General features: G+C 35.9%; 1 protein-coding gene across 17 annotated transcripts in view; it reads right to left on the reverse strand.

The window, feature by feature from the left end:
• The window catches only part of DTNB (dystrobrevin beta), a 211,754-nt gene that overhangs the window by 90,496 nt on the left and 94,681 nt on the right, over positions 1–26,577 (reverse strand). For all 17 annotated transcript variants that reach the window (XR_006722476.2, XR_006722474.2, XR_006722475.2 and 14 more), the window contains one exon: positions 15,230–15,354. Coding sequence is in view for 14 of the 17 variants with exons in the window: in XM_074341764.1 (XP_074197865.1) it covers positions 15,230–15,354 (125 nt within the window). In the remaining 3 variants the exon portion in view is untranslated. The remainder of the gene's footprint in view (positions 1–15,229; positions 15,355–26,577) is intronic.

The raw sequence follows: 26,577 nt of genomic DNA on the forward strand, positions 1-26,577 counted from the left end.
AATGGGACTGCAAAGGACCTAGAATTGCCAAAATAATTTTGAAAAAGAAGACAACTTATACTACCCCAAATCAAATTTACAGGAATCAAGATCAGGTAGTGACAAAAGAACAGACAGCCATACAGATCAAGGGAACAGAACGGAGAGTCCAGAAATAAATCCTTAAGGTGAATTGATTTTGACAAAGGTGCCAAGGCAATTCAAGGGGCACAGGACAATCTTTTCAGCAAATGGTGCTCATGCAATTGAATATCCACACGCAAAAAAGGGACTTAGACTCTCATCTTAAACCATACACAAAAATCAGTTGAAAATCAACACAAAAGTGGATTATAGACTGAAGTGTTAAGGGTTAAAATTTCTAGATGAAAACACAGGAGAAAACTGTTGTGTCCCTGGGTCAGGCAAAGGTTTTTTAGATATGACATCAAAAGTACAACCCATTAAAGGAAAAAAACTGATAAAGTTCCCTTTCTCAATAACAAAACTTTTGCTCTTCAAAAGACCATTAAGAAAATGGGCGGTGGGGGAGGGGCGGGGGCAGGTGTAGCTCAAGTAGTAGAGCACATGCTTAGCAGGCATGAGGTCCTAGGTTTAATCCCCAATATCTCTTCCAAAAATAAATAAATAAACCTAATTACTCCTCCCTCCCCCCAAAAAAGATCATTAAGAAAATGAAAAGATAAGACATAAACTGGGGGAAAAAATGATCTGTAGATCATATATCCAACAGGGAACTTGTGTCCAGAATATATAAAGAACTCTTAAAACTCAGTAAGAAGAAGACAAACCAACCAATTATAAAATGGGCGAGACAAACTGTCACAGCCCAGAGGTACTTAAGGAGGTAGGATGAATAAACGTAATGTGGTGCCCTGGAATGGGAACCTGGAACAAAAAAAGGACATTAGGGGAAAAACTAATGAAGTCTCAATAAAGCACGGAGTTCAGTTAATAATAATATCAATACTGGTTCATTTATAAAATGTCAACAATAGGGGAACTGAGTACAGGGTATATGGGAACTCTGTCCTATCTCAGCTACATTTCTGTAAATCTAAAACTACTCTAAAATAAAAAGATTATTCAAATATTTTTTAAATGACCAAGGATCTAAATAGACAATTACAGAAAGAAGATACATGAACAGCTTATTAGTACATGAAAAAGGTGCTCAACATCATTAGTCACTGGGGAAATGCAAATCAAAACCACAATAAGGTACCACCTCACTAACTAGGATGGCTATAAATACAGAAGATTGACAATATAACCAGTGCACTGGTAAGAATGTGGAGAAACTGGAGTTCTCAAGTATTTCTGGTCGGGATGTAACAGGTACAGTCACTTTCAAAAATAGTTTGGCAGTTTTTTAAAATGTTAAATATACACTTATCCTGCATGACCCAGCAATTCTACTCCTACGTATCCACCCAAAAGAAATGAAAACATATGTTCACACAAAGACACAAATGGTCATAGCAGCATTATTCATAATAGTCAAAAACTGTAAATGAGCCAAGTGCCCATCAACTGGTGAAGGAACAAACAAGACGTAGTATATTCATATAATGGGATATTTCCAGCATTGAAAAGGCAAAACCACTGATATTTGCTACAACGTGGATAAGCCTCAAAAATATTATGCTAAGTGAAAAAAGCCAGAAGCAAAAAAACCACATCTGATTCTGCTCACATAAAATTTTTAGAAAAGGCGAAACTATAGAAACGGGAAGGATATCAGTGGTGACCTTGGGGCTGCATGTAGGAGCTGGGACTGACTGGGATTAAATGGGTGCGAGGGAACTTTTTCAGATGATGAAAATGTTCTAAAACTGGATGGTGGTGACAGTTGCAAAACTAGATAATTTTACTAAAAATCATTTAATTGTCACAGTGGATGAATTTGATGACATATAAATTATACCTTAATAGAACTCTTAAGAAAAGACAAATCAAAACCCCAATATTCTACTACCTCAAACCCATTAGGGTAACTTAAAAAAAAAACAAACAAACAGAAAATAATAAGTGTTGGTGATAATGTGGAAAAATTAGAACCCTTATACATTGTTCATGAGATTGTAAAATGGTGCAACCCTTATGGAAAACAGTACGGAGGTTCCTCAAAAAACTGAAAACAGAACTACCATATCACCTAGTAATCCCGCCTCAGGGTATATAACCCAAAGAACTCAAATGAGGGTCTCAAAAAGGTATCTGTACACCCACCTTCATAGTAGTAGTATTCAGAACAGCCAAAAGGTGGAAGCAACCCAAATGTCTATTGGCAAAGGATGGAAAACAAAATGTGGTATATACACACAATGGAATATTATTCAGCCTTGCAAAGGAAAGAAAGCCTGACACATGTTACAACGTAGATGAACCTTGAGGACACTATGCTAAATGAAATAAAAAGGTCATGTAAAGACAAATAGGACATGATTCTATTTCTATGAGGTATCTAAAGTACTCAAATTCATAGAAACAGGAAGTAGAATGGTGGTTACCAGGGTCTCATGGTAAAAGAGGAGTTGATGTTTCAGATTTGCAAGTTGAAAAAGTTCTGGAGATCTGCTTCACAGCAATGTAAAATATACTTAACTCTATTGAACTGCACACCTGAAAACAGTTAAAATGGTGAATTTTATGTTTTACCACCATAAAAAAAAGAAAGAAAGAAAAGTAAGGGATGGTGTTTTGGCCACGCTAGAGTTAGAGTTCAAAAGCAGAGTATCTTATGGTAGTACAGTGGCAAACAGAGTGAGGAAAATCCCAAGGGGAGGGTGACACTGAGTAGACTAAAGCCATAACCACTCATAAATAATTATCCTCCTAGGATGAAACCTTGAGTTTTATTGTATTAAATAATGCTGTTTCTCCCCACTGCATCATAATCAATCATCACATTTGCTGTCCATGTGACCATCCCTCTCCATCACACACACACAGGTACCACTCACATATACTCACATGTGTGGGTTTGTGAGTGTATGCAAGTCCTCCTATTTCTCCAACACACACACCCACCCACCCACCCACACACACACACACACACACACACACACAGAGAGAGTTCAGGCAAAAATCTTATCCTATTTCTAAGATGATTCATGATCCTTGGTACCAGCGCTTTCTGTGCTCCCTCTTCCTTTTTTGGAGAGATACACTTTCAGGGTCAGCTACCCAAAGCCTAGAAAAGAATGATTATCTGGGACCTTCAGCCTGCAATGGAGCCAAACAGACAACACCCAAGCCAGAACTGAGTGAAGCTCAAGGCTCTAAGAGGATCTTGTGTTCCTCAGCTGCTAGGTTCTCAAAAACCACCCCAGCAAAATGCAAAACATAATTAATATCAGATGACCTATGATCTAAGAGCCAAAGTATAAGAATTGCCTGTTGGAGACAGTTCAAAATTAAAATCTTCCAAATAGGTTCAGTCTCAGGAGACCAAGATACCCAGAATGGATCTGATACTCCTTTCAAGTGACTAGAACATCAGACTCACCCAGAAATCTAAGAGGAAAATATCATCTTGTCAGTTTTCTCAAATAAGACTCCCCTCAGCACCAAGCACAGAGCTCTGTTCACAATTCACATTCAGTAAATACCTGTGGAAGATAGTGATTTCAACCCACATCAACTTACCAATATCATAAATTCTATAATAATTTTTGGGAGAATTCAAAGCTAATTCATAACTTTGAAAAAAACCAAATTTGACTAATAAAAAAAGTTGCCAACAATGAGGCATTTGGTTTTGCACAGGACAATTAGCTAGAAACACCCTCATCAAAAAAGCCATTTAGAATTCCAGATTCACTCATTTTAAAAGAAGTATCAGAAATATGTGCTTTAATAGCTAAACAACATAAACAAGAATTCAGACCTGTTTTTTGTAGGGTTACAAATGGTCTTAAATTATTCCAGGTCTGGTGAATTTCTACTGATTTAAAGTCACTATGAATTAAGAATAAAACAGGCAGAATTTTTGCATTATAATGAAAAGTTCAAAACACTGAAAGCATCAGATATTTAGGCACAGTGGTCTAAAGTTCAAAAAAATAAACCTATGACTTGACAAACTCATAAAAACAGAAAGTCAACTGCAGTTACTGGGGTCTGGGGGGAGAAAGAAATGGAGAGTGGTTCAATGGGCACAGAGGTCCAGCTTTGCAAGATGGAAAATACACTTAACACTACTAAAACATACACTTAAAAATGGTTAAGATGGTAAATTTTATGCTATGTGTTTTTCTTTTTACCATCATTACATACTTTTTTAATTATTAAAAAAACCTCCAATTGAAATTATCACCCACAGAAATGGCATCTGAAATTTCAACAACAAAAGAATGAGTTTGTAATAAGTTTCATCAAATAAAAACTTGAACTGAGAAAAAATATCTATGATTTTGTAAAAGAAAAAACAACAAAGAGGACAGATTGGCTTGATTAAATCATGTGTGTGTGTATGTGTGTTTGTGTTTGTGTGTAGAGCAACTAAGTCAGTATTAAACAGAAAAGTAGCTACAATAGGACAAATAAGAACCATATTAAAGTATTGTTGTAATTATAATTCTATAATTATAGCATAATTTAACAGCTTTTTTTATTGTCTAGCTGAATTCTGTTTTGATACAAGATGTGGAGAAAACTGGTTGGTTAGCTGTTCAAACATGTACATATTTATATATGAACAGAGAGAAGCGGTAAAAAGGTAATCTGGTTTCTAGGTAACAAACTTTATCCAAATGCTTTAACAGAAGAAGCTACCAAATTAACCTTCACCCTTGGGTGGAAAAAACAACCTGGACCATCAAACCAAAGGAGATGATGAGCATTCAGAGAAAAGACTACCAAGAAGCACAAAGTGCCCTAAATTTGCAGTTTTTAGCAACCCTTCCTTAAGAGTAGGGGTTGGCAAGCTTTTCTGAAAAGAGCCAGATAATAAACATTTTAGGCCTTGAGGGTCTTATGATTCCAGTTGCAAGACTCAATTTTGCCACTGTAGCCCAAAAGCAGCCACAGAAAATACGTAAATGAATTAGCGTGGCTGTGTCCTAATAAAACCTTATCTATGGACACTGAAATCTGAATTTCATATCATTTTTCACAAAACATTCTTCTTTTCCTCTTCAGCCACTCAAAAGTAGTTAAAAAAAAAATTCCTAGGTCATGAGCCATACAAAAATGGGCGACAGGCTGGATTCAGCCTATGGTTATAGTTTGCCAACTCCTGCTGAAGAGACTAGATCAATCACAGGTGTATCGAGGGAGACACTGGTCATGCTGGAATTCAGAGAACAAACATACTAAGCTGACATCGGGAAGTTCTGCTTTCTCTCAGAAATAAATAACCACAAACTGAAATGTAATGGTGATGAATTGCTAATTAAAGAAATCAGATATAAGGACTATGTGGTTAGATAATTAGATCGTAAGCACCAACAAATTGCTTGAATTAGGCTAGCGGAACGCTTATCTGAGTCTCCAAGGGCTAGAAGTTTTACAAAAATGCTTTAAGCAAAAGAAACAACTACTTCTCTCAAAGACAGAAGAAAATTTGCTACAGCGTTGATGATAAGTAAATTGGTTTTGTTTGAGATGCACTTGAAAAACCTTGTTTACTTAATATTCTCAACTCATCAGAAAAGAAACACAATGAACCAATTGAGAAAATATGCCTGACATCTAGTGGAGGCTTCAGGTACTGTAGGCACATGACTTATTTACTGCAGGAAAAACAAACAAACAGAGGAGGATGGAGTCTGTTTATATAAATCACGTTTCGCATCACTCATTCATGCAATATATTTTACATGCCTACCATGCCCAGGCACTATTTAGGCACTGGGGACTCAGTGTAGAGCAAGATAGAGTCCCAGCCTTTGCAGAGGGTCCATTTTTGTGGCATGATTTACTTTATTCCGAGGAAAAGACTTTAAGAGTTTAGAATATAATATTTATAGCATCCTAACCTCTCAGAAGCACTTTCAGATACATTATCCTAAAACACCATCTTGAGATAATTAACATGAGTTTAAATACCACCATTTCACAGAAACACAAACTGATGTCTCCTGATTTTTAACCTAGTTTTTCTTCTGTCATATCACACTGCCTCCCTTCTGTTTTTCAACCAACAAAGGTATAGCTATTCCACGTTGTCCCTTGATTCTAAACCTGACCACAGGGTTCAAACAATGGTTCAATTAGCAGATGTTTCTACAACAATTTCTGACTGGGTCAGCCTGTTAGGAAACTGGGAAAGAAGGCTCGGCATGGAGCCAGGAGCTCAGGCTCTAGCCCCAACTCCGTCACTTGGTAGCTGTGTGATCTTGGGCAGGTCATTCAACCTCCCTGATACTGCCTCCTGATCTGTTACAGGTTAAGGCTACCTATGCTGCAAAGTTTGCTGTGAGGGTTAAATGAAATAACATACACAGAAGAGGTGATCAAAGGGCTTGGAACGCTGGGTGCGCAACAAACACTTGAATCTCAAGTTTGTGAGGATCTGAGTTGATCTCTAACCTATGCTAACAGTGAAATGTAAACAATTAACATTAAAATGTTTTATCATCATACTTAGTTTCAATTCCTGTCTCAAATTTCCACTGGAGTTTTAATTTTATCTCTGGGCATTTAGCAAAATCTAAGATTTTTAAAAATGTGTTTACAAACTTTTCCCCATCTCCACTACGACCATAATAGTCCAACCCACCATTATCTCACACCTAGCCCCTGAAAAAGACCCCTAGCTGGCCTCTTCTTTATTCACCCTTATCCCACTCCCTTTTTACACACAATAGACAGTGATTCCTTCAAGTGCAAAATTCAGCATGTCCCTCTCCTACCTAAAACCCTTCAATTTGGGATAATATCCAAAATCAATGCCTGCTTCTGCAGCCTTCCTCCTGCTCCGCTCTGCTGGGAACGCTCCTCCCTACCCTCCACGTGCCTAATTCCTATTTATCTTCACTATAAATGTGATACTTCACAAAACCCTTTCTTAACCTACTAATAAGATAAAGGCAGACCATAAGGTAAAGACATCTTGTTAGAGAAGTGATTTATATTATTTCTCAGAGCTTTCAAAGGGAATTATCAACATTGCCAAAAGGAAGGCAAAATTAAAACTGCAACACAGTTAGCAGGAAAATAATGGAGTTGGGACTAACGGCTATCCATTATGGAAAAAAAATAAATTCCTATCTCACACCTGATAACAACAACAAAAAGTACAGAAATAAGAAATTTACTGGCAGAGGTACTCTTATCATCTTGAAGTGAGAACGTAAGTTTTGAGTATGACATGAAAGCCAGAAACATAAAGAAAAACTGAACAAATTTGACCATCAAACTAAAACTTTAGCAAGAAGCTTTATTTTCTACTGAGGAAGATCTAGTTTGAAATGGTCAAAGATACATACCTTCCAGCATGTCCTCTCTTTTTTTAAAAGTTGTAAACAAATAAGCATGGTACATAAGAAATAACTGTAAAGGGTGAGCTTACTTAAAAAGTGTTTAACTAGTGGCCCAAGGAAAGGTCCAAGAATGCTGGCTGTCCATTCCCTTGGGTCCCATCCCTAACTCTCAACCTCCTTGGTAGATGGTGTTCATCCCAATCTGATTTTTAGTAAAACAAATATAAACAACTTAAGTGTTTGAAAATAATGCCTACAGTGTTGTAAGACCCTGAAGTGCAAGAAAATTACCTATTCTTTGTCTAAAAAAAGACCATTTTAAATTAATATAGGAAGACAATGATTAAAATAATCATGATCCTATCTGAATGGAATATTTTGCTGACTTTAAGCATTCAAATATAGGAGCTATCTTCATCTCCTTCATCTCTAAGTGCAGAACAGCAAACATTTTTTTCCTGATCATGATGAGAAATGCACACAGCAGCCCACGCCTTCCAATTTTTTCATCGCTTGAGCTGTACTTGTAACTCTTTCCTAAGGAAGCCAGCCCAAAACACCGCACTTCATAAAATTGGCTTCCTCACTCACTCAAACCTATTCGCATATAAGTGAAGTACTGTGTGAATACTGTTTGTACTTTGGATAGTACCTGGAAAGTCCTCAATAAATATTTGCTGAATGAATAGAAAACTTAAATCTCAGCAAACATTAAGAACTGAGATTCACAGAATTATATTTCAGTTGTACTCTATCTCCGCTTTTGAATGCTTAGCATTGAATTCTTAGCTTATTGTTAACATGGCTAAAACCACTTAAGTTCTAATGAGGTGGTTCCATAATCTGAGCAGATTCACTAGGAAACTTTTTTAAAATGTAGATTTCAGGCCACCCCCAGAAAAATGATTCAGTTGACCTAGAACGGAAGTAACCTAGTAAGCTATACTTTTAAAAGTTTACTGACCCTGGTATCAGGCAGGTTTGGGAATCAGACATGTGGCAAATATTAAAAAAGAAAAAAAATCTACAAAACACAGAACCTCAAAGTTGAATGGGACTTTAAAAATTGTCTAGTTAATCCAAATGGGATTAATTACTCAAAATTTCACCAGAATCTAAAAGGGAAGCTATCATTGAGTTTTCTGAGTGGCCTGCTGACTATATACTTGGTTTGGGCATAATTCAGATTAATAAATACCTGAACTATAAAATTTGAGTTCTAGGTAATATCTACAAAGTTGCATGCACTTAACGGCATACAGTACTAGAGCTGATCAGTATCTGGTTCTCCTCTCTTTCCTAGGTACATGGAGTATGATAAATACTTGAAGTTAGGTACAGTAGGGAGGGAAATGACACATGTCACTTCTGAACCAAAGCACAGAAGAACTGATATGATTCTTCTGTATAGGATAGGGAACTATATTTGATATCTTGTAATAACTATTAATGAAAAGAATATGAAAATGAATATATATGCATGACTGGGACATTAGGCTATACACTAGAAATTGACACATTGTAACTAACTATACTTCAATTAAAAAAAAAAAAGCCCATGCAAATACCCTCCCCCAAAAAATCGAATGCAAAAAGAGAAAAAAAAAGACTAAGTGGCCCCCACATGCTCTCTTCCCCAGGCCTTGACTGAGATGACGAAGCCAGAAACTGAAGCAGCCTAAGCCACCGAGCCACTGCCCACAGTTCAGCTGCTCTGGAGTCCTTCCAATCCACAATGGACTTTGCGTGAGTGACAAACATTCATGAGTTAAACCATGAGACTTGGAGGTTAATTTTCTACTGCATTATTATCTAGCCTATCCTGAATATGCAATATTCATATCTTAGGATCCAGGAGTTACACTTCCACCTTAGAGAAACTCTCTGTACAAGAATGCCACAGCACCACTGCAGGCTGTAGTGAAAAACTGGAAGCAACCTCTGTGTCTGCCAACAAGAGAATGGATTACTTGTGGGATAGTCACTCAATGAATATCATTCCAGATTTTGGATAAATCTCAGAAGTATAGTCTTTGATAAAGTAATAAACTTACAGAAGGATACGCAGAGCATAACCATTTATATAAAGTTTTAAAATATGTGATTTTTAAGATGTATAAAGATTCAGTAAAAGTATAAAAACACATACAGAGTGACAGATACAAAATAAATGTTAGTGGCTACTCTTTGGGAGAGAGAAACAATAATAGGATTAGGAAGGACATAGGAAATGACAACTTTTCAATGTTTTATTTTTATTTTTTTAAAAAAGGTCTGAGGAGGGACGTGGGTATAGCTCAGTGGTAGAGTATGTGCTTAGCATGCATGAGGTCCGGAGTTCAAGTCCCAGTACCTCCACTAAAAAAACAAAACAAAAAACTAATAATAAATTTAAAAACATAGACCTAATGACCCCCCCATACACAAACACACAATTTTTTTTTTAAAAAAGAAGATTAGTTGAAAGTCTGCCTGAGAAGCTGAGCCTCCCCGCCTCTTCCACCTGACTGCCCATCACCACTCAGTGAGATGACTACTTCTTTCTAGGCCGGTGGGAAACTGCAGCTTACTCTCTAGTGAAATTGACCAGAATGTCTCCAAACTCAGGCACACCAGGTGGAGGTGGGGGTACAAGGTCTGAATTAAAATGGAGATTAACTGAAAGTCTACACTAAACAACTGGATTCCCCAACACATGTCTGGTGAGGACATACATAACCCTTGACCCAACGACTTGTATCCAAGGTATAAATTCTTACCCAGTTCCACTGGGGAAACATCTGAGGTATTTACTACAGCATTCTATGCAGAGACAGAGATCTGAAGGCAACCCAGGTGTCCGTCACAGGGAATGGGTAGGTAAAATATTGTTCAGCATACCACATATGTAAAATTTTAAAAAAGAAGATACAAAACAATTCATAGTTTTCAGGAACAGATACTGAAAAAAGGATAGACAATAAGTACATGAGAATGGTTACCCATGGGGGAAAGGGTGACTAGAGTGGGATATGTGAATAAAGGGGAATAAAAAATATTATAAATAGCACAAAAGAGAATAGAAAAAGGTCCAAATATAATTTTATATAATTTATATAATTTTAATATAAATATATAACTATAATAAATATAAAATATACTTTATTTAAAATATATAATTTTTATTTAAAATAAATATAAAAATATATAAATATAATTTTATAACTATAATTTTGTAACTATATAAATCAAGTTTAATTATAATAAATTACTAATTATAATAATTATGATGTAATATATTTAAATGGACTAAACTCACCAGTTAAGACAGGTTGTTACATTACATTTTTAAAATCCAGCTTACAATTTATAAGAAACATACTGAAAACCTAAGGGCAACTGAGAAAATCGAAAGAAAAAGGATGGGAAAAGTTATACTAGGCACATAACTAGCATAAGATATTAAAAGATGTTACCAGCAGATAAAACAGACTTGAGAACAAATAGAATAATTAAAAATAAAGAGAGTCACTACATAAGAAAAAAATTTCAATTTCTTAGAGAAATATGTATAATTTTGAACAAGTCAGTAAGGCTGGTTAACAAATTTGGTTAACAAATTTGACCTAATTGACATACATTCATTCACTATCAACTCTGCACCCAACAAGCACAGAAGAAACATTTTCAACTTTACTTGGAACGTAACAAAAACTTGATCATATAGTAGATAATAAGCATGTCTCAACAAACTAGAAATTAATAATGAAAAGGCAACTAGAAAAACCCCCATATGTTTGGAAATTAAGAAAGCATACTTTCCAAAGAAGAAACCATAACAGAACTTAGCAGATATTTAGAACTAAACAATTTTTAAATATTACATAACAAAACTTGGACTTAGGCAGTGCTTAGAGAAATTTATAGCCTTCAATGCTTATGTGAGGGGGAAAAAAACCTGAAATGAGTAAGCTAAGCATATCTTTCAATAAGTTAGAAAAAGAATAGCAAAATAAACCCAAAGAATCTATAATAAAAGAAATAATAAAGGGTAGAAATATGTAAAATTTAAAAAAATATACAATACATCCAATAAGAGAATCATCAAAACCAAAAGTTGGTCCTCTGAAAGCCTAAAAGATTGAGCAAACCTATGGTAAGACTTTTTGAGGAAAAAAAAAACAACTAAATACATGAGAATAGGGACAAAAAAGAGATATTATTTAGCAAACATACTGCAGGTAAAATATTTTAAATTTTGTGCCAATAACTGAAAGTTTAGATGGAATTGACAAATTCCTACATCTATAAAATGTTCCAAAGTGACTCAAAAATAAATAAAAAATAAAAATAGTCTTATGGTTGTTTTTTTAAATGAAATTAACGGTTAAAAATCTTCTCACTAAGAAGGCATTAAGCACAGATAGCTTCATTGGTAAATTTTTTTTGCCAAAAATATAAGGAGCAAATAATTCCAGTCTTAAGTAAGCTCTTCCATATAAAAGAGAGAATGCTCTTCAACTTCTTGAAAATAGCAAACTGGGCAAACTTTGCCATTAAAACAAAACAAAACAAAACAAATCAAGGGAAATTACAAGACACTTTAACTTATTAACATAGAAAAAAATCCAAACATAATATTAGCAAATGAAATCTAGCAGTGTATCAAAAGGAGGGTCAACTTATGTTTATTCCAGGAATGTAGGGTTGTTTAAAAAAACAATGTAATTCACTACATTAATAGAACAAAGAAATCACACTATCATCTTGACGCAGAAAGTCTTTGATAAAATTTGACATCTATTCATGGCAAAAAGAAAGCACTCTTAGCAAACCAGGAATAAAAGGGAACCTCTTCTACCTGATAAACAGTTTCTACAAAAAACTTACATCAAATAACATACTAAAATGAATGCTGAAAACGTTCTCCTTGGGATTTAGTAATATGCAAGAATGTCTATTTAACCATTTCTATGCAATATTGCACTGGAGGTTCTAGCTGGCATAATAAAACCAAAAGAAAAAAAGTATGATTAATATTTAAAAGTATAAAAAATTGGAGGGAAGAAAGAAGGCAATCATTATTTACAGGTGATATAATTATTTATAGGAAATCCAAAAGAATCTGAGTACAAACAGCTAGATTTATGAGCAATTTATGCAAGATGACTACACAGTAAATTAAAATACAAAAGCAATGTGCATTCCCTACACCAGCAACAAACTGTTAAGCAACGTAATTCAAAAAAGGTACCGTCTGCATGACTGTGTACATTTGCCAAAACTCACTGATTTGTACACTTAAAGTAGAAGCCTTTACTGCATGTAAATTATATCTCAAAGTAACTGTAGGAGAAAAGGTACTGTTTCCAACAGCAACAACAAATGTAAAGTACAAAAGATTTCATTTAACATACATAAGACCTTTCTGAGGAAAATTATAAAGCTTTACTAAATAGCACAAAATGGTATTTAAATAAACAGAAAGATACAACACATTTATGGAAATGGAAGACTTAATACTATAAAGATGTCTTTTTCTCCCCAGTTTGATCTTTAGATTCAATGAATCTCTGATCAAAAGTCCAACAAAATTTTATGAGGGACTCAGTACGCTGATTCTAAAATTTATATGAAAGAGCAAAGGGCAAAGAATAGACAAGACGTTCCTAAAAAAGAAGATTACTTAATCCCTTACAGTAATTAAGATAGTATGATATTGGTATAGCGGTAGACATTTTGACCAAAGGAACAGAATAATGGGCCCAGAAACCAGACCATGGGTACTTGGGAACTTCATTTATGACAATGGTAGCATTGTAGTTAAGTGGGGAAATGGTGGATTATCCAATCAATGGCCCCGAGACAAGTTATTATTCAAACGCAACGAGAGAGAGAAAAAGAGAATTAGATATTCTACATTACACCATACACAAAAATCCATTTCAGATAACTTAAAGACACATGGGAAAGGGACATCCTCAAGACTTAAAGAGAAAACCACTACAATGTTGGAGCAGGCAAGGGTTTTTTTTTTTTTAAATAAAAACTGCAAATAAAAAACACTATCAAAAAAGGGGAAAGGTTAACAAATTTAAACCCCCCCCCCAAAAAAAAATGGATTACATACAGTAGGTAAAATCCACTCTGGAACACAGCGGGGGAAAAAAGCATATTTTTTTCCCAACAAGAAGAAATCAATGGGAAATCAAAGGAAAAACCACCAAAAAAATAGTACAAGAAAGCCAATCCATTTAGAAAGTCAACAGGCATGCTTCTTAAAAATTTTTTTACTTTTTTGTTTAATTGAAATATAGTCAGTTTACAATCCGTGGTGTGTAAGAAAGAAGATGTCACTGAATTCTGATGAGAACCGCACAGAGATCACAACACAGGAACTAAACAAAAGGATACACAGAACCACGGCACGCTATTCAGCTTCGTAATGAATGGTACTAACTGCAAAAGCTATTGTTTGGTTTTCAACTTTCAGATTTAGCCCTCAATAAATCTCAGAAGACTCAGTTATGATCACAGGAGAGAAAAGAAATATTATCAGCTCTGACAATACAAAAGCAATGGCATAGATGGCAGAAATTAGGAGGCCAAAGGAGAAGGGAAAAGTAGACAGAAGGCAATCAGTTCCTCAGTTTACATAGTGGAAGTCAAAAGAAGTTACAGAAACTTGAGGTTTAAGAATTACATTTAAAACTACAAAGGTAACTAATTTTAAAAATGGTGATAAAATTATGAAAAGCTGAGGTGGGTTGATATGTAGAGCTATAAATGAGGTTCCTTTACACCACAGAAGCAGTTGAGTAATGTCCAAAACAGATAAATCAAGAAACGGTGCTCTAAATACATTATTTAGATACGAAGGTATCCATTAGCAGATCTAAAACCCAGACAAAGCACAACGAAGGGTGGGAGGATGTGCTGCGTTTGGTTGTATGTATTATTGTATTTCTTCTGTATTAATGAATTTTTAATCTATGTATTCTTTAATAAATATGAACATTTTAAAAATTATTGAATGAAAGAGAGAAAGAAAAGATCAAGAACCCTAAGAGCTCGTTTAGTCAAACTACGTAGCTTGAGTAGGTGGAAGAAAAGGGATGTCTATTCCAACAGAAAAACTTCCAAATGCCTGAAAAAGACTAATGGTCAAAAACCCACTGACTTTATCCAGCAGAGTCCACTGAATATGCTTATTTAAGAGGTTTAGAGGCTGATTATTAGTTTTTGTTGTTCCTCCTCCTTATTTTCCTTCTTTCTCTATTTCTCCAGCTTTTTTGTCCCTCTCTAGCTTTCTTTTCTTTAGCATGAATATTCAACTAAAAATAAAACACTAGTTTTATTTATAGAGTATAGTCTTGTGTTTCCTAATTTTCTCTCAATACAAAAAGAGCAAATTAGGTTGATTTTCATTTCCTTGTTATTTAAACTAGCTTTTAAAACCTCTATGGGCATTATTGTTGTAGAGAAGAAAAGATCTCTACTGGCTGACTTAAGGAAGAACACACATACAACTAAAGGGAACCTTGTTAGACCCAGCACAATTAATTACTCTTCAATGTATTCATTTCCTGGTGGAGACTGCTACAGTACTCAGGCTTCAGGGCTCAGGAGCTAGGTTTCCACACAGATATTTATGGTGATTTAAAGAGCTGAAAGCTGGAAGTCTTAAGTTCCCCAAAAGTAAAGTAAAAACCAGAAGGTTAAATGCTCATGTTAGGTGATATTTGGTTTTGATCCAAAAGAATTCAGAGCAAGGTTTCCATTTCAGTATAATTCATATCCATCTCCAGGTATATACTTACACTATATTTGCAAGGTCAAGTGGTTTCTCTGGTTGCTCAGGAAAAACAGGATGCGGGGGTTCTCTGGTGGGTACACACCCCAAGGATTTACTAATTGCATGGCTCAGCTTCTTTGCAGGGGATTTCTGTGTCAAGGCAGAAAATAAGGAAATCAGGAACGGAATTTTCAAAAGAACGAAAAAGAATTTTTACTTAGTGACAAGAGCTGTAGAAAACATCTTTTCAAATACAAACTAAGTGGCACTACGACAGTCAACTTTATTGAGCCTTGCAGAAAGGAACCTGCAGTTGTTCCGAGGTCATTTGTAGCCCTTCATTTCTGTGCTCAGCTTCCTCATTTCTACTCTGCAGTCACACTATCCAGCTAGTGTTAACTTTCCTTTTGAGCATCTCTTTGTGCTTTTTGCAGGAACCCCCTCTTTTTATGCTTCTGGATCATTCTTGATTAAAAGTTATAGTTAATTTTGATCAGAGTCAAAAATTTTTGCTGTACTGAAATACTAAAAGGTTAAGATAATGCTGAGAGCTCATGGCTCTTGAATGTTAGCCAATTAGCTGACTAAGATATTAAGAGAGTATTCCCCAAATAAATGTGAAACAGAACATTTTGTGTTAAGGGTCTGGCTATGTATCCGGATACAAATGTGTGTCCTCACACACGCAAGCAGTAAGCATCAGATCTGTGACTCTAAATTATGATATGCTGAAGGTACAAAAATAAGTTGGCATACTAATACATTACTCAGGAAGGGAGAACAGTACACACCAAATCCAAAGACTATCAGGCCTCAGGTTTAACAGTAAATATGCACAAAAGTAAACAATATGCCACCACTAAGTTATGCAGAATATGAAACCCATATTTAAAGAAAGTTCTTTATATACTTATTTTATTGTCCACCCACTTCCCTTTAAATAATGCTGTTGTCTGAGATTTCCTTGGCAGGATACTAATTGCAAAAAAGTATAAATATTTCAGTTTTCTGCCTCTGTAGTGAGTTACCATATGTACCACTCTTACTGGAAAATGGAACTTGTTTGCAGCTGTGTGTCTCATCAATAGCACATCTCCAGTTTTATATGCTGCTTACCTGTATTTTAACACAAAGTAAGTAAAAATCTGTTTACCTTTAAGACTATATAGGGAAAGTTAATTAATACCTTGCTTCTAACAGACTGAATAATACCAACATTTTCAGAAACTTCATATATTGGCTCCAAATCACCTACCACTATCCCCTTCAACACATTAAATTCTGGGAAAAATCTGTAAGTAATCTAATTTCCTGAAAATCATATGAAGCTAAACAAAACAGAAATTCTGAACTTCCCCACAACTGTTCTCCATGGTCCCTTTGCTCAACAACCAACTGTAACGTGACCCTGATTCTTCCTCCTTTATTCCATCTTCTACAAGACCCCAGACATCATGTCAGTCTTCTACTTAAAATCCTTCAGAGGCTGATTATCATTTATAGACTAAGATCTAAACACATGCTATCAAATTCTATCATATTCAAGAGCTTCTCTACCAGGCTCCTGCCTCCCTCCACACCCTTCTCCGCACATCAGCATAAACAAGCTGCTCAGTTAACCCAACGCACCATGCTCTCTTCGATCACTGTACCTTGGCACGTGCCTTTCTGAGGTCTCCCTTTCCCAATCTACCTCTTTGTAAGTTTTTTGCTCACCTCTCAAGACTACTTGTCTCCCTGCCTCTCTGAAGACTTTCCTCACTGTTCCATAAGTTGGTACCCACCTTTCCACGCTACCCACTTGCCAAGTACAAATTTTCCCTGTTGCCCGATTCCAATACAATACTGAACTTTTAAATTTATGTGCCTATCTCTGTTAGATCTGTGCTCTTGAAGGGTAGGAGCTACACTTTATTCATCTGCGTATTTCCAGAACCTCATCTCCAACAAGAATATGTTATTTGAACAAATTATTTACCGAGATGAATTTTCTAGATTGCTTTTTCCTGACTAAACCACATAAGCTTAACTTTTTGAGAGTTACGATATGGGTAGGAGACAGAGGACATCAATGAATATCCTAATTCACCTTTACAACCAAACACTACATCTGTAACCTATGTATTCAGTTCCTGATTTTTTGCTATATCTGAGAACCACCTGGGCCATTAATTCATGCAGTCTATGTGAGATAGATTATCACACAGACTACTTTAGCTGCATCCTGAGTAACACCAGCCATGAAATCACAGGCCACGAAAATGTGTATTTTACAATAAACATTAAGACTGTTAAAATAAAAAATGTTTCCCCTCGTACCACCTAATATTCTCTAGCAGCATGCTTGTTGTGCCTTCGAAAATACTGCTCTAAGTCAAGGTTTAAGATTAGATCCCATTTCAAGTCTCAAAAATATAGACAGGAAAATAAAATCAACACATCAAAGCTAATTCCAAACATCATGAGATGCTTGATATGTATGGGAAGGAGGAAGCGGAAAAAGACTGAAAATAAATATATACAGGAATTAACTAAGGGTTAGGATCAAACCAAAAAGGATACCCTGAAGATTTTCCAGATAATGCATTCAATTAGGTTGTCTAAATAGACAAATGATTTCCTTAAAAAGGTCTCAACGAGTGAATTATGAGATGGGTCTGAAGTGAATTTCACTGTGGAGCCAGGTCAGGAAACTGAGATTAGTAAAGCCTGTAAGCAAGAGTTCAAAACTACTATAAATATGTACCAAGGAAGGGACATTACCTCTTCTGGCTACTCGGGCCCTAAGACAACGCCCAGGACTTGGCAGTTGGTCACTAAATATTTATAGAAGTGAAGGGAGTGAGGGAGAAAGAAAAATAATCCAGGTGTAGGGACTGGGGAGTCCCACACTTCACTTCATTTAAGCTACTAGGCCAGAGATGTTCCCTTAGGTCTTGGTACCTACGTCTCCGCTTACTTGAACCCTAACACGTATAAGGGGAGACATGCACCTAGAAAATCAGATCTCCTCCACTCACGCGATGATTTTCAATCTTAGCGCATTTTCAATACTTTAATCCACTTTACCTAATTTCAAAATCTCTTATAAATACTGCAAGTTACATTTTTAAAAAATACATCAAAAAGCGGATAAAATGTGTGTGTACAGTCTAAAAAGTGACAGAACAAATACCCATTACCCACTACTATGGCTGAGAAATAGACCATTTCCATCACTTTGAAGCCTCACTGTGGGCCCTTATTTAACACAGCCCACCCCTTCCACACCTGCTCCTCTACTGGTATTTTGTATTCATTATTTCCCCAACTTTATTATTTTAGCAATTATGTACTATAAGTAATACATGATTTATTTAATATATGCGTAAAACCTATATAGACAAATATTTTTTCTGCAACTTGCTTCTTATACTCAAAATTATGTTACAGTTAATCCATGTTGATACATATAACTGTAACTCATTTTTTCCCTGCTTGACTGTATTTCATTGCTTAACTACATCATAATTTATACAGCCATTCCAGTGCTGATGAACATTTGGGTTGTTTCCATTTTTTACGACTCAGTCACAATAAGGCTATAAAACTTTCTTGTCCATGTCTCCTGGTGGCTATGTGAAAGAATTTCCTAAGAGTGGAATTATTGGCTCATAAGTTATACACGTTCAGTTTTACCAGGCACTGCCAACTTGTTTTTACAAAGTGGTTACACTAATTTCCACTCCCATCAGCTGTGCGAGGGACTTCCTGACTGTGTTCTGGCCAACCCTGGTTACGGTCAGACATCTAACATTTGCCAATCTGGTGGGTGATAAATGTTACTGTGGTTTGAATTTGTAATTCCCTTATTACTAGAAAGACTGAGCACCTTTTCCAATGTTCACGGGCCATTTGTGTTTCCTCGTCTGTGAAGTGCCTCTTCCTGGCTTTGGCGTAGTGTTTCACTGGGCTTGTTTACTCTTACTGATTTAGTAAGAGTACTTGAAATTTTTTGTATTTTAACCCTACAAAGGTTAAATCTTATGAACAACTTACCATTTTAAGGTTTATTTTTCACTGTATTGCTTTAGATGAATAGTCATCTTTAAATATACAGTAGTCCCAATTCAGTAATCTTTTCTTTTATATTTTGTGCCTTTTGTATCTTAAGATATATTCCCCTCCCTGAGGTCACAGAGAGATCCTCCCAGATTGTCCTCATTATTTTAATAGTCATTTAATATTGATCATTTTGATTATCAATTATCTTTATCCCATAATTTTAGAGGTTTATTTTCTCTTTAAACTTCAGACACGTATACAAGGTTATTTTTTTCTTTATGTTGTTGATTTCTAATCTTACTGCATGTGCTCAGGCAAGGCTCCATTCTGAGTAAAGGAAGAAGGAGGTGAGGGAGTGAGGCATGTAGACATTTGGGGAATAAGCTTTGCAGGCAGATATATATATATATATATATATGTGTATATATATATATATACACACACACACACACACATATACATATACACACACACATATATACATACATATATATACTCAGTGTTATCATGAGCAGGACAAACAGGCTCACAACTGATACCAATTCTTATAAATTATTTTTAGCATTTTAAATTCTCCATCTTTGCCCCTTCCAATGTTGTTTGCCTTGTTTTGTCTCATATTAATATTTTATACTACCTTTTTCATCCCTTAATCATCAACTGTTTGTATCCATCTCTAAAATAGCATGTGGTTTTTGTTACTTTGTTAACTTTGAGTTTTTCACATTTTTATTAGGTAAGTTTGATTCACTTTCATTTACTTTAATTACTGCTATGTATGTTTAAATGTATTCCTAGCAACTTATTTTATGTTTTCTATTTTACCATGATTTTCTATTTTCCCATTTTCCCGTCTTCTATTGGATTGGTCAAAGTTGTTTTTGCTACATTTTTTTTCTAATAGTTTTGAAGTTTTATATCTAATCCTTCCAGTTGTTACTCAAACTTTTAATGCATATTTAAAATTAAAATTATATTTTCTTACAAGTTAGAGTTAATTACATTATATTATCCTCCTCCTGAAATCTTTAGTGTGTTTTTAATTCCCCTTTTCACTCCATCTAGCCACAAATTCCATGTTGCTATTTTTGCTGATTCAAGTTACATCTTACTAAAAATCGTCATATATTTTACGATCAGTATTTATTTAGATTTAACATTGTTTTTCTGGTTTCTCTGCTTCCTTTTTTTCTTAAATCCCATTACTACCTCTTGATTCATTTTTTTTTTCTTATTGCATGTATCTTTAAATAGTTCTTTCAGCAAAGGGCTTTCAAAGTCTTTAAATTCTGAAAATGTTATTGTAGTGTCCATGATGTTGAAAGGCAGCTTTGGTGAGAACAGAATTCTAAGTTCAGATTTATTTTCTCTCAGCACCTTGAAGACATTCTGCTGTTGTTTCTTAAAACCACTGATTGTCTAATGTCATTTGGATCCTTATTCTTTTGTAGATCATCCATCTTTTCTTTCTAGTGTCTCCTAGGAATTCCTCTTCATCATTATCACTAGGACTTACGTAGGTGTTGACTTGCGTTGTTTCTTTTTAAAACGTATTCTTTTTTTAAACTGCTTTTTTAATTGAAGTACAGCTGAGTTACAATGTTGTAGTTTCTGGTGTACAGCACAGTGATTCAGTTATACGTACTAAAATGTATTCATCTTCACAGTTAGGAGACTTTCTACCTAACAGCTCATACCTTTTCAGTTTTGGAAATTTTTAATACATGATTTCTTCAAACATTGTCTCTTATCAACTTTCTTCACTTGCAACTCCTATTAGAGAAATACTGGAACTTCCACAGGAATTTTAATGCTTCGACCTTTGTTTCATACTCTTATCTCTTGATGCTGAGTTTCAGGAGAATTTCTCTCCCTGATCTTTCAGTTCAATAATCTGTTCTTTAGCTGTACCCACTCTGCTATGCAGCCCATCCAATGAGTTTGTTCAACAAATATGTTTTTCATTTTCATTACTGTTTATAGTTTCATAACCTCCACCTCTTATATTAAGCATGAAAGTCTATCCTTGGTCCTCTAAGGAAATTAAATTGACCTATTTTTAAAATTTCTTTCTGACTGTTCTGTTTCCCTAGAGTGTAGTCTTGCTGTTTGAATTTCATTGTGCCATGCTTCCTCTAGGTTTTCATGGTCATGCAACCATCTCCCACAGGACTGTTCACATGCCATCTTAGCCATTAGTGGCCTCTTGGCTGGGGGCCTCATGCTGAATCTGTTCTGACAAAATCAGCAGAGTAGCTTCAGGGCCCCGGCAGTAGTGATGGCCTCAAACGTGCAGTGTAAGCAGCTCCTTTCTGTAACTTCTCCTTTGCTTAAAGATGTCTTACAGCTTCAGGTCTAGAACATTCTTTTTCTTTCAACCTTGAAAGGGAATTTATTAATCAAACTTAATGTTCTATCATTTCTATGGGCTTGGTGCAGGAGGAAGAGAGAGTGTTTGTTCAATCATCTTGAAACTGTATCTATTCTTTAAATATCATTTCCCTGCATTTTCTTTAGCCTCTTTTTAGAACTGTTATCAGATGGCACTCCACAATCTGTCTCCCATGCCTTAGTTTTTTTTCTCCATTACTCTATCCTTTTGTGATGGCTTAGGAATACTTCTCTTCTCTAGTATCCAGTGCACAGACCTGCTCTTAAGCTGCAGACACTATTCATCAGCCTATCTAATAAATTTCTTATTTTGACAATCAAAATGTTAATTTCCAGATCAACAGTTATTTTTGGTAGATAAAATAACTGCTCGTATCTCTCCAAGAGTTCAACTACTCATATTTTACAATCTAGTTTTGCTCATCTATTAATCCTACATCCAAAATAAACTCTTCTGCTATCTCCTCTGCACGGTTGTTTCTGGTGATTTTTAATGAAGTGCTCATCTTCCTAGTCAAGGCTCCCTGTTAAGACATCTACTGTGTGTGCACTGCCTACTTCAAGGGGAGAAGTGGGACGTGTTTTCAGTGAGAGTGAAGAAGGGGTAGAATGTACCACCTCATGGAAAAGCTCTATAGCTAGCCTTATGAATACGGGATTCCTCTTCCCCAGGAATTCACCAAGCACCTGAACCCCAGCTCTCTCTCTCCAGCCCAAGGTCCTATATACACTACATCTGCCCAAGACACCACCAACACCATGCTATAGTACCAGAGTCACTCTGTCATTTGCCCTGAGCCCCATTCAATTGCCCACATCAACTATTTCTGAGCAGGAACACTCTAGATGTTATTCCTATCCTAAGCAACAATGCTTTCCTGCCCTTGTTTACAACCAAGGCTTTCTTTTGCAAACTGACTCCATCTACTTTTTGTAGGGGTTCTTCACATCTGGGACCTGCTGTGGGCTTCCCTTCTTTTCTTCCCCTGTAGTTTTCTTTCAGATCAGTTTTAAAATTCTGATCTATCATTTCTAAGTATCTGGGGCAGGATGGAAAGGTGACAGCATGTCCTCAGTCCCCCACCCTGAAATGGAATTCCTAGTTCTTATTTTGTTTATTAAAGTTTATTAAAAATTTATTTTGAAAATGTTATAATATATCTTATAAAATATTATTTTAAAAGGCTTCCGAATAACTGATTTAGAAAGTAAAAAAAAAAAATTATAATTGCTAAGCTCCAGTTTAACTTAATTTGTAAAGCTATAATTTTGACTGATTAATATATGAGAGAAAAGGAATCCATATAATTTTTGTTACTCTTCCAAGATGTGACAGTATGAGCTCTCTGACAGTTAAGAAAATGTAGCTAGGTAGAGTAATATGTAACTAGTTCACATACAGCTTCTGAAACATACTTATAAATTACAACCTCTTAAGCTACAAAATACAAACCACTGCTATCTCAACTGATTCAACAACATCTAAGGTAGGAGCTGTGTAAAGAACAGCGGTGTCTTCGATTGAGCACCAAATAGTTTTAGCTTCCTTTCCGGGGGGGTAAAAAAAAGAATACAGATTTGTTGGAATTCAACACCAGTAGACTGCCATTCCTAGCTACGCCACAACAGCCAATAGAGTATTTATGGTTGCACACATACCAACCCTGGCGGTGGAGGGGTACCTTTAAAATACAAACAATTGCAACATTAAACATAAATAAGTTATAACTGAAAGAGCTGCAAATGTGTGTAAGCAAAAACAAAGCTCAAGGCCAAACTTGGCTGCTAATTGAGCCATGATATCAATCCACCCTGGGTGGAAAGCGTCCCATTTTGTGTGGGGGTTGGCACTCTTCACAGTATATACGACAGGGGAAAATACTGCACTGAGTATTGGTTTGCCCTAAGAAATATCAGTTTGATGACATGGACAGAATTCCCTTTCTCAGTAGCCTTAGCTGGCAGTGTATATTCCCATCTTCACAACTTGTTAAGAGTCCTGTTGCTCGATAAGAGAATAAAAAGTAAACTATTCCGTATAAATGAAGATGTGAATACACAGTAAGGCTCACACACTGCTGGTGGGAGTATGAAGTAGTAAAGCCCCCTTGGAGAGCAACTTAGCAAACTCTAAGAAATGCACAACCTCTGGACTCAGGAATTCCACAGGTCTAGCTCAGCAGTAGGGAGCATGCTTAGCATGCATGAGGTCCTAGGTTCAATTTCCAGTATCTCCATTAAAAAATTTTTAATTAAAATTAAAATATACCCTAGAAAAACCAGACTGCACAAGATGACCTGTGCCAGAAAGTCCACTAAAGCCTTGTTAGGAAAAGTAGAAAATTAGGAACAAGTTGAATGTCAATACCACAATAATGTGGTATATTAATAGAATTGAATTTTATATGGCACTGAAAATAACCATATAGACATGGAGATCATTTTACAAAGTGTAAGAGAATAAAGGAAGATGCAAGAGGATACATGTACTCTGATGCTCTTTTGATGAAATTAAAAACATGAGAAACAATGCTATATATTTTAATGGTCACATGCATATGTGTAATAAAAATACAGAAACATGAATGGAAATATTAGGCACTAAATTCAAAACAGAGGTTATCTCTTAGGAGGGAGGAAAACTATGCACCTCATTCCACATATGTACATATAGATCTATTTCACTGTTTTTGACTGTTACACAGAATTCCACAGCTACAGATACATATATATATATATACACATATATACACACACATATACATATACATATACACATACACACACACACACCCCCCATAAATTCCATAGTTATAGTTACATATATACCATAGTTAACCATTTTGCTACTGTTGGCGATTCTGGCCATCTCCTCATACAAAAATCCTAACTAAAAAACCTATACTTGGTACAAGGGTCTTTCCTATATTGAAATAGAGAATTGCTGGGTCAAAGATTACATTCATTTAAAATTTAATTTTTCAAATGTATCAATTCACACGCCTATCAAGAATCTTCTAGAGTCATCTACTCCACACTTGCCAAAACTGAATATTATCAATCTGTCATATTTTTTGCAAGTTGAGTAGACATAAAATGAACATTTCCACGATCAAAAGTAGTTTAAAAACTGGAACAAGTGCAAGATGCCAACTTTACAAGTTCTTTAACAAACATGGGGGTAAATGGCCTAGTAACACACTAAAGACTTATGATCTAATAGAATATGCTAATGAACAGATAATTAAGAGTAGCATGGTAAGTGCCTTCAAAGAGGTAATCTGAGTGCCACAGAACAGCATGAAGAGATGTAAGTCAGCTTGGGGGTCAGGAGGAGAGGCAATAGCTGAGCTGACTCTCAGAGGGTATACAGAAGTTGGCAAGGGAAATTTGGGAGGATGGGGAGGGGAGGCAACAGAGTCAGCTAGACTAACACATTCCAAAGACATAAAAGTAAGAAAATATGGGTGAACAAGCAACTGGAAATAGTTCAATACTGTCCGAGTGCTGTCTGTGAGTGAAAGATATAAATAAAAGTTCCAGACCAAAGACATAACTGGAGACGCTTTCAAAACATTACTCCATAAGAGGAAACCAGTGAGTTATAAATCATCTCTGGTTTAGAAGTGCTTCTCACATACACTGAACAGATAGTTCTCTGGCTCAAATGCAGTAACAGACTGCATGGCAGGAAAGAATAAGGAAGAAGTGTGACGGACACTTCAGGTTTTGGCAAACAAAGGGTCTAGTCAGCTAAAACAAAAAGGAGCAGAATACATGAGTACTGTGAAAATAGATTCACAGGCGGCCAGAGTCCCAGGAAAGGGAGGCTGGAGGTTAGAGAGAGCAGGAAGGTCAGAAAACCAAGACCCGCCACGTGCTACTTCGTAGAGCAGTACTCTCCGGACGTGGAGTGTAACAGGAACTGGAAGTGTTTATTGAGCAACTACAAGGGCAGAAAGCTCCTCATCTGGTTATCTACTTAGAAGTCTAAGAAAACTGACTGAAAAATTATTAGAACCATGTATTGACAGAAAAACTAGTGAGACTTCAAGATGGAAATGTCCACAGGGCCACTGAATACAGGAGTATTAACCTGGACCAGAAGTCTGGGCTGCAATTAAGGACTGCAGGGCAGGTCACCTAAAACCTGGAACTGTGTGGAAACACCCAGAGAGGGTATTGCAAGAGAAGAAAAGACAGCTCACTGAATCACAGTGTTGTACACCTAAAACTAACATAATATTGTAAATCAACTAGACTTCAATTGAAAAAAAAAAGAAGAATAAGAAAGTAGCTCAGGAGAGAATGCCAGGGAACCAACATCCAGTTTATTGTAGGTAGTAATCAGAAGTTTCGTAACTGGACATTCTGTAGTCGCTAAATAGAAATAAAAGGTAATGAATATAGGGGGAGGGTATAGCTCAAGTGGTAGAGCATGTGCTTAGCACGCACGAGGTCCTGGGTTCAATCCCCAGTACCTCCACTAAAAATAAACAAATCTAATTACTTCCCTCCCACCAAAATAAAATAATTAAATAATACAACAATGAATACAATTTTTTTAAGGTAATGAATATACATGTGTATTAGATGTATTTAGTTTTACCATAAATCTGTATCTGTAGATCTCAGAATGTACTATATATATACAGGCAATAATCACTGATATATCTGAATTTTTGTAGAAACAGGCAAGTAAGTCACACTGCTGGGTCATGTAGATCCCTCTAACCCTTTCTACACATGGAAGCAGGCTATGCATTCTCCAGTGCAGCTCTGGTGGCCACCTGTAAGAATCAAAAGAGATCCAACGCTGGAGAAAGGGCTGTGGGTAAGTGATGACTGCTAGAGGAAACCGCTCATTTGAAGAATTGCTTGGTTTCAGTTAAGTCACACATTTTTCTGCAATGGAAAAAATCTCTCTGTCATCTCTTT

Source organism: Camelus bactrianus, chromosome 15, assembly GCF_048773025.1.
Source record: "Camelus bactrianus isolate YW-2024 breed Bactrian camel chromosome 15, ASM4877302v1, whole genome shotgun sequence".
Taxonomy (NCBI): domain Eukaryota; kingdom Metazoa; phylum Chordata; class Mammalia; order Artiodactyla; family Camelidae; genus Camelus; species Camelus bactrianus.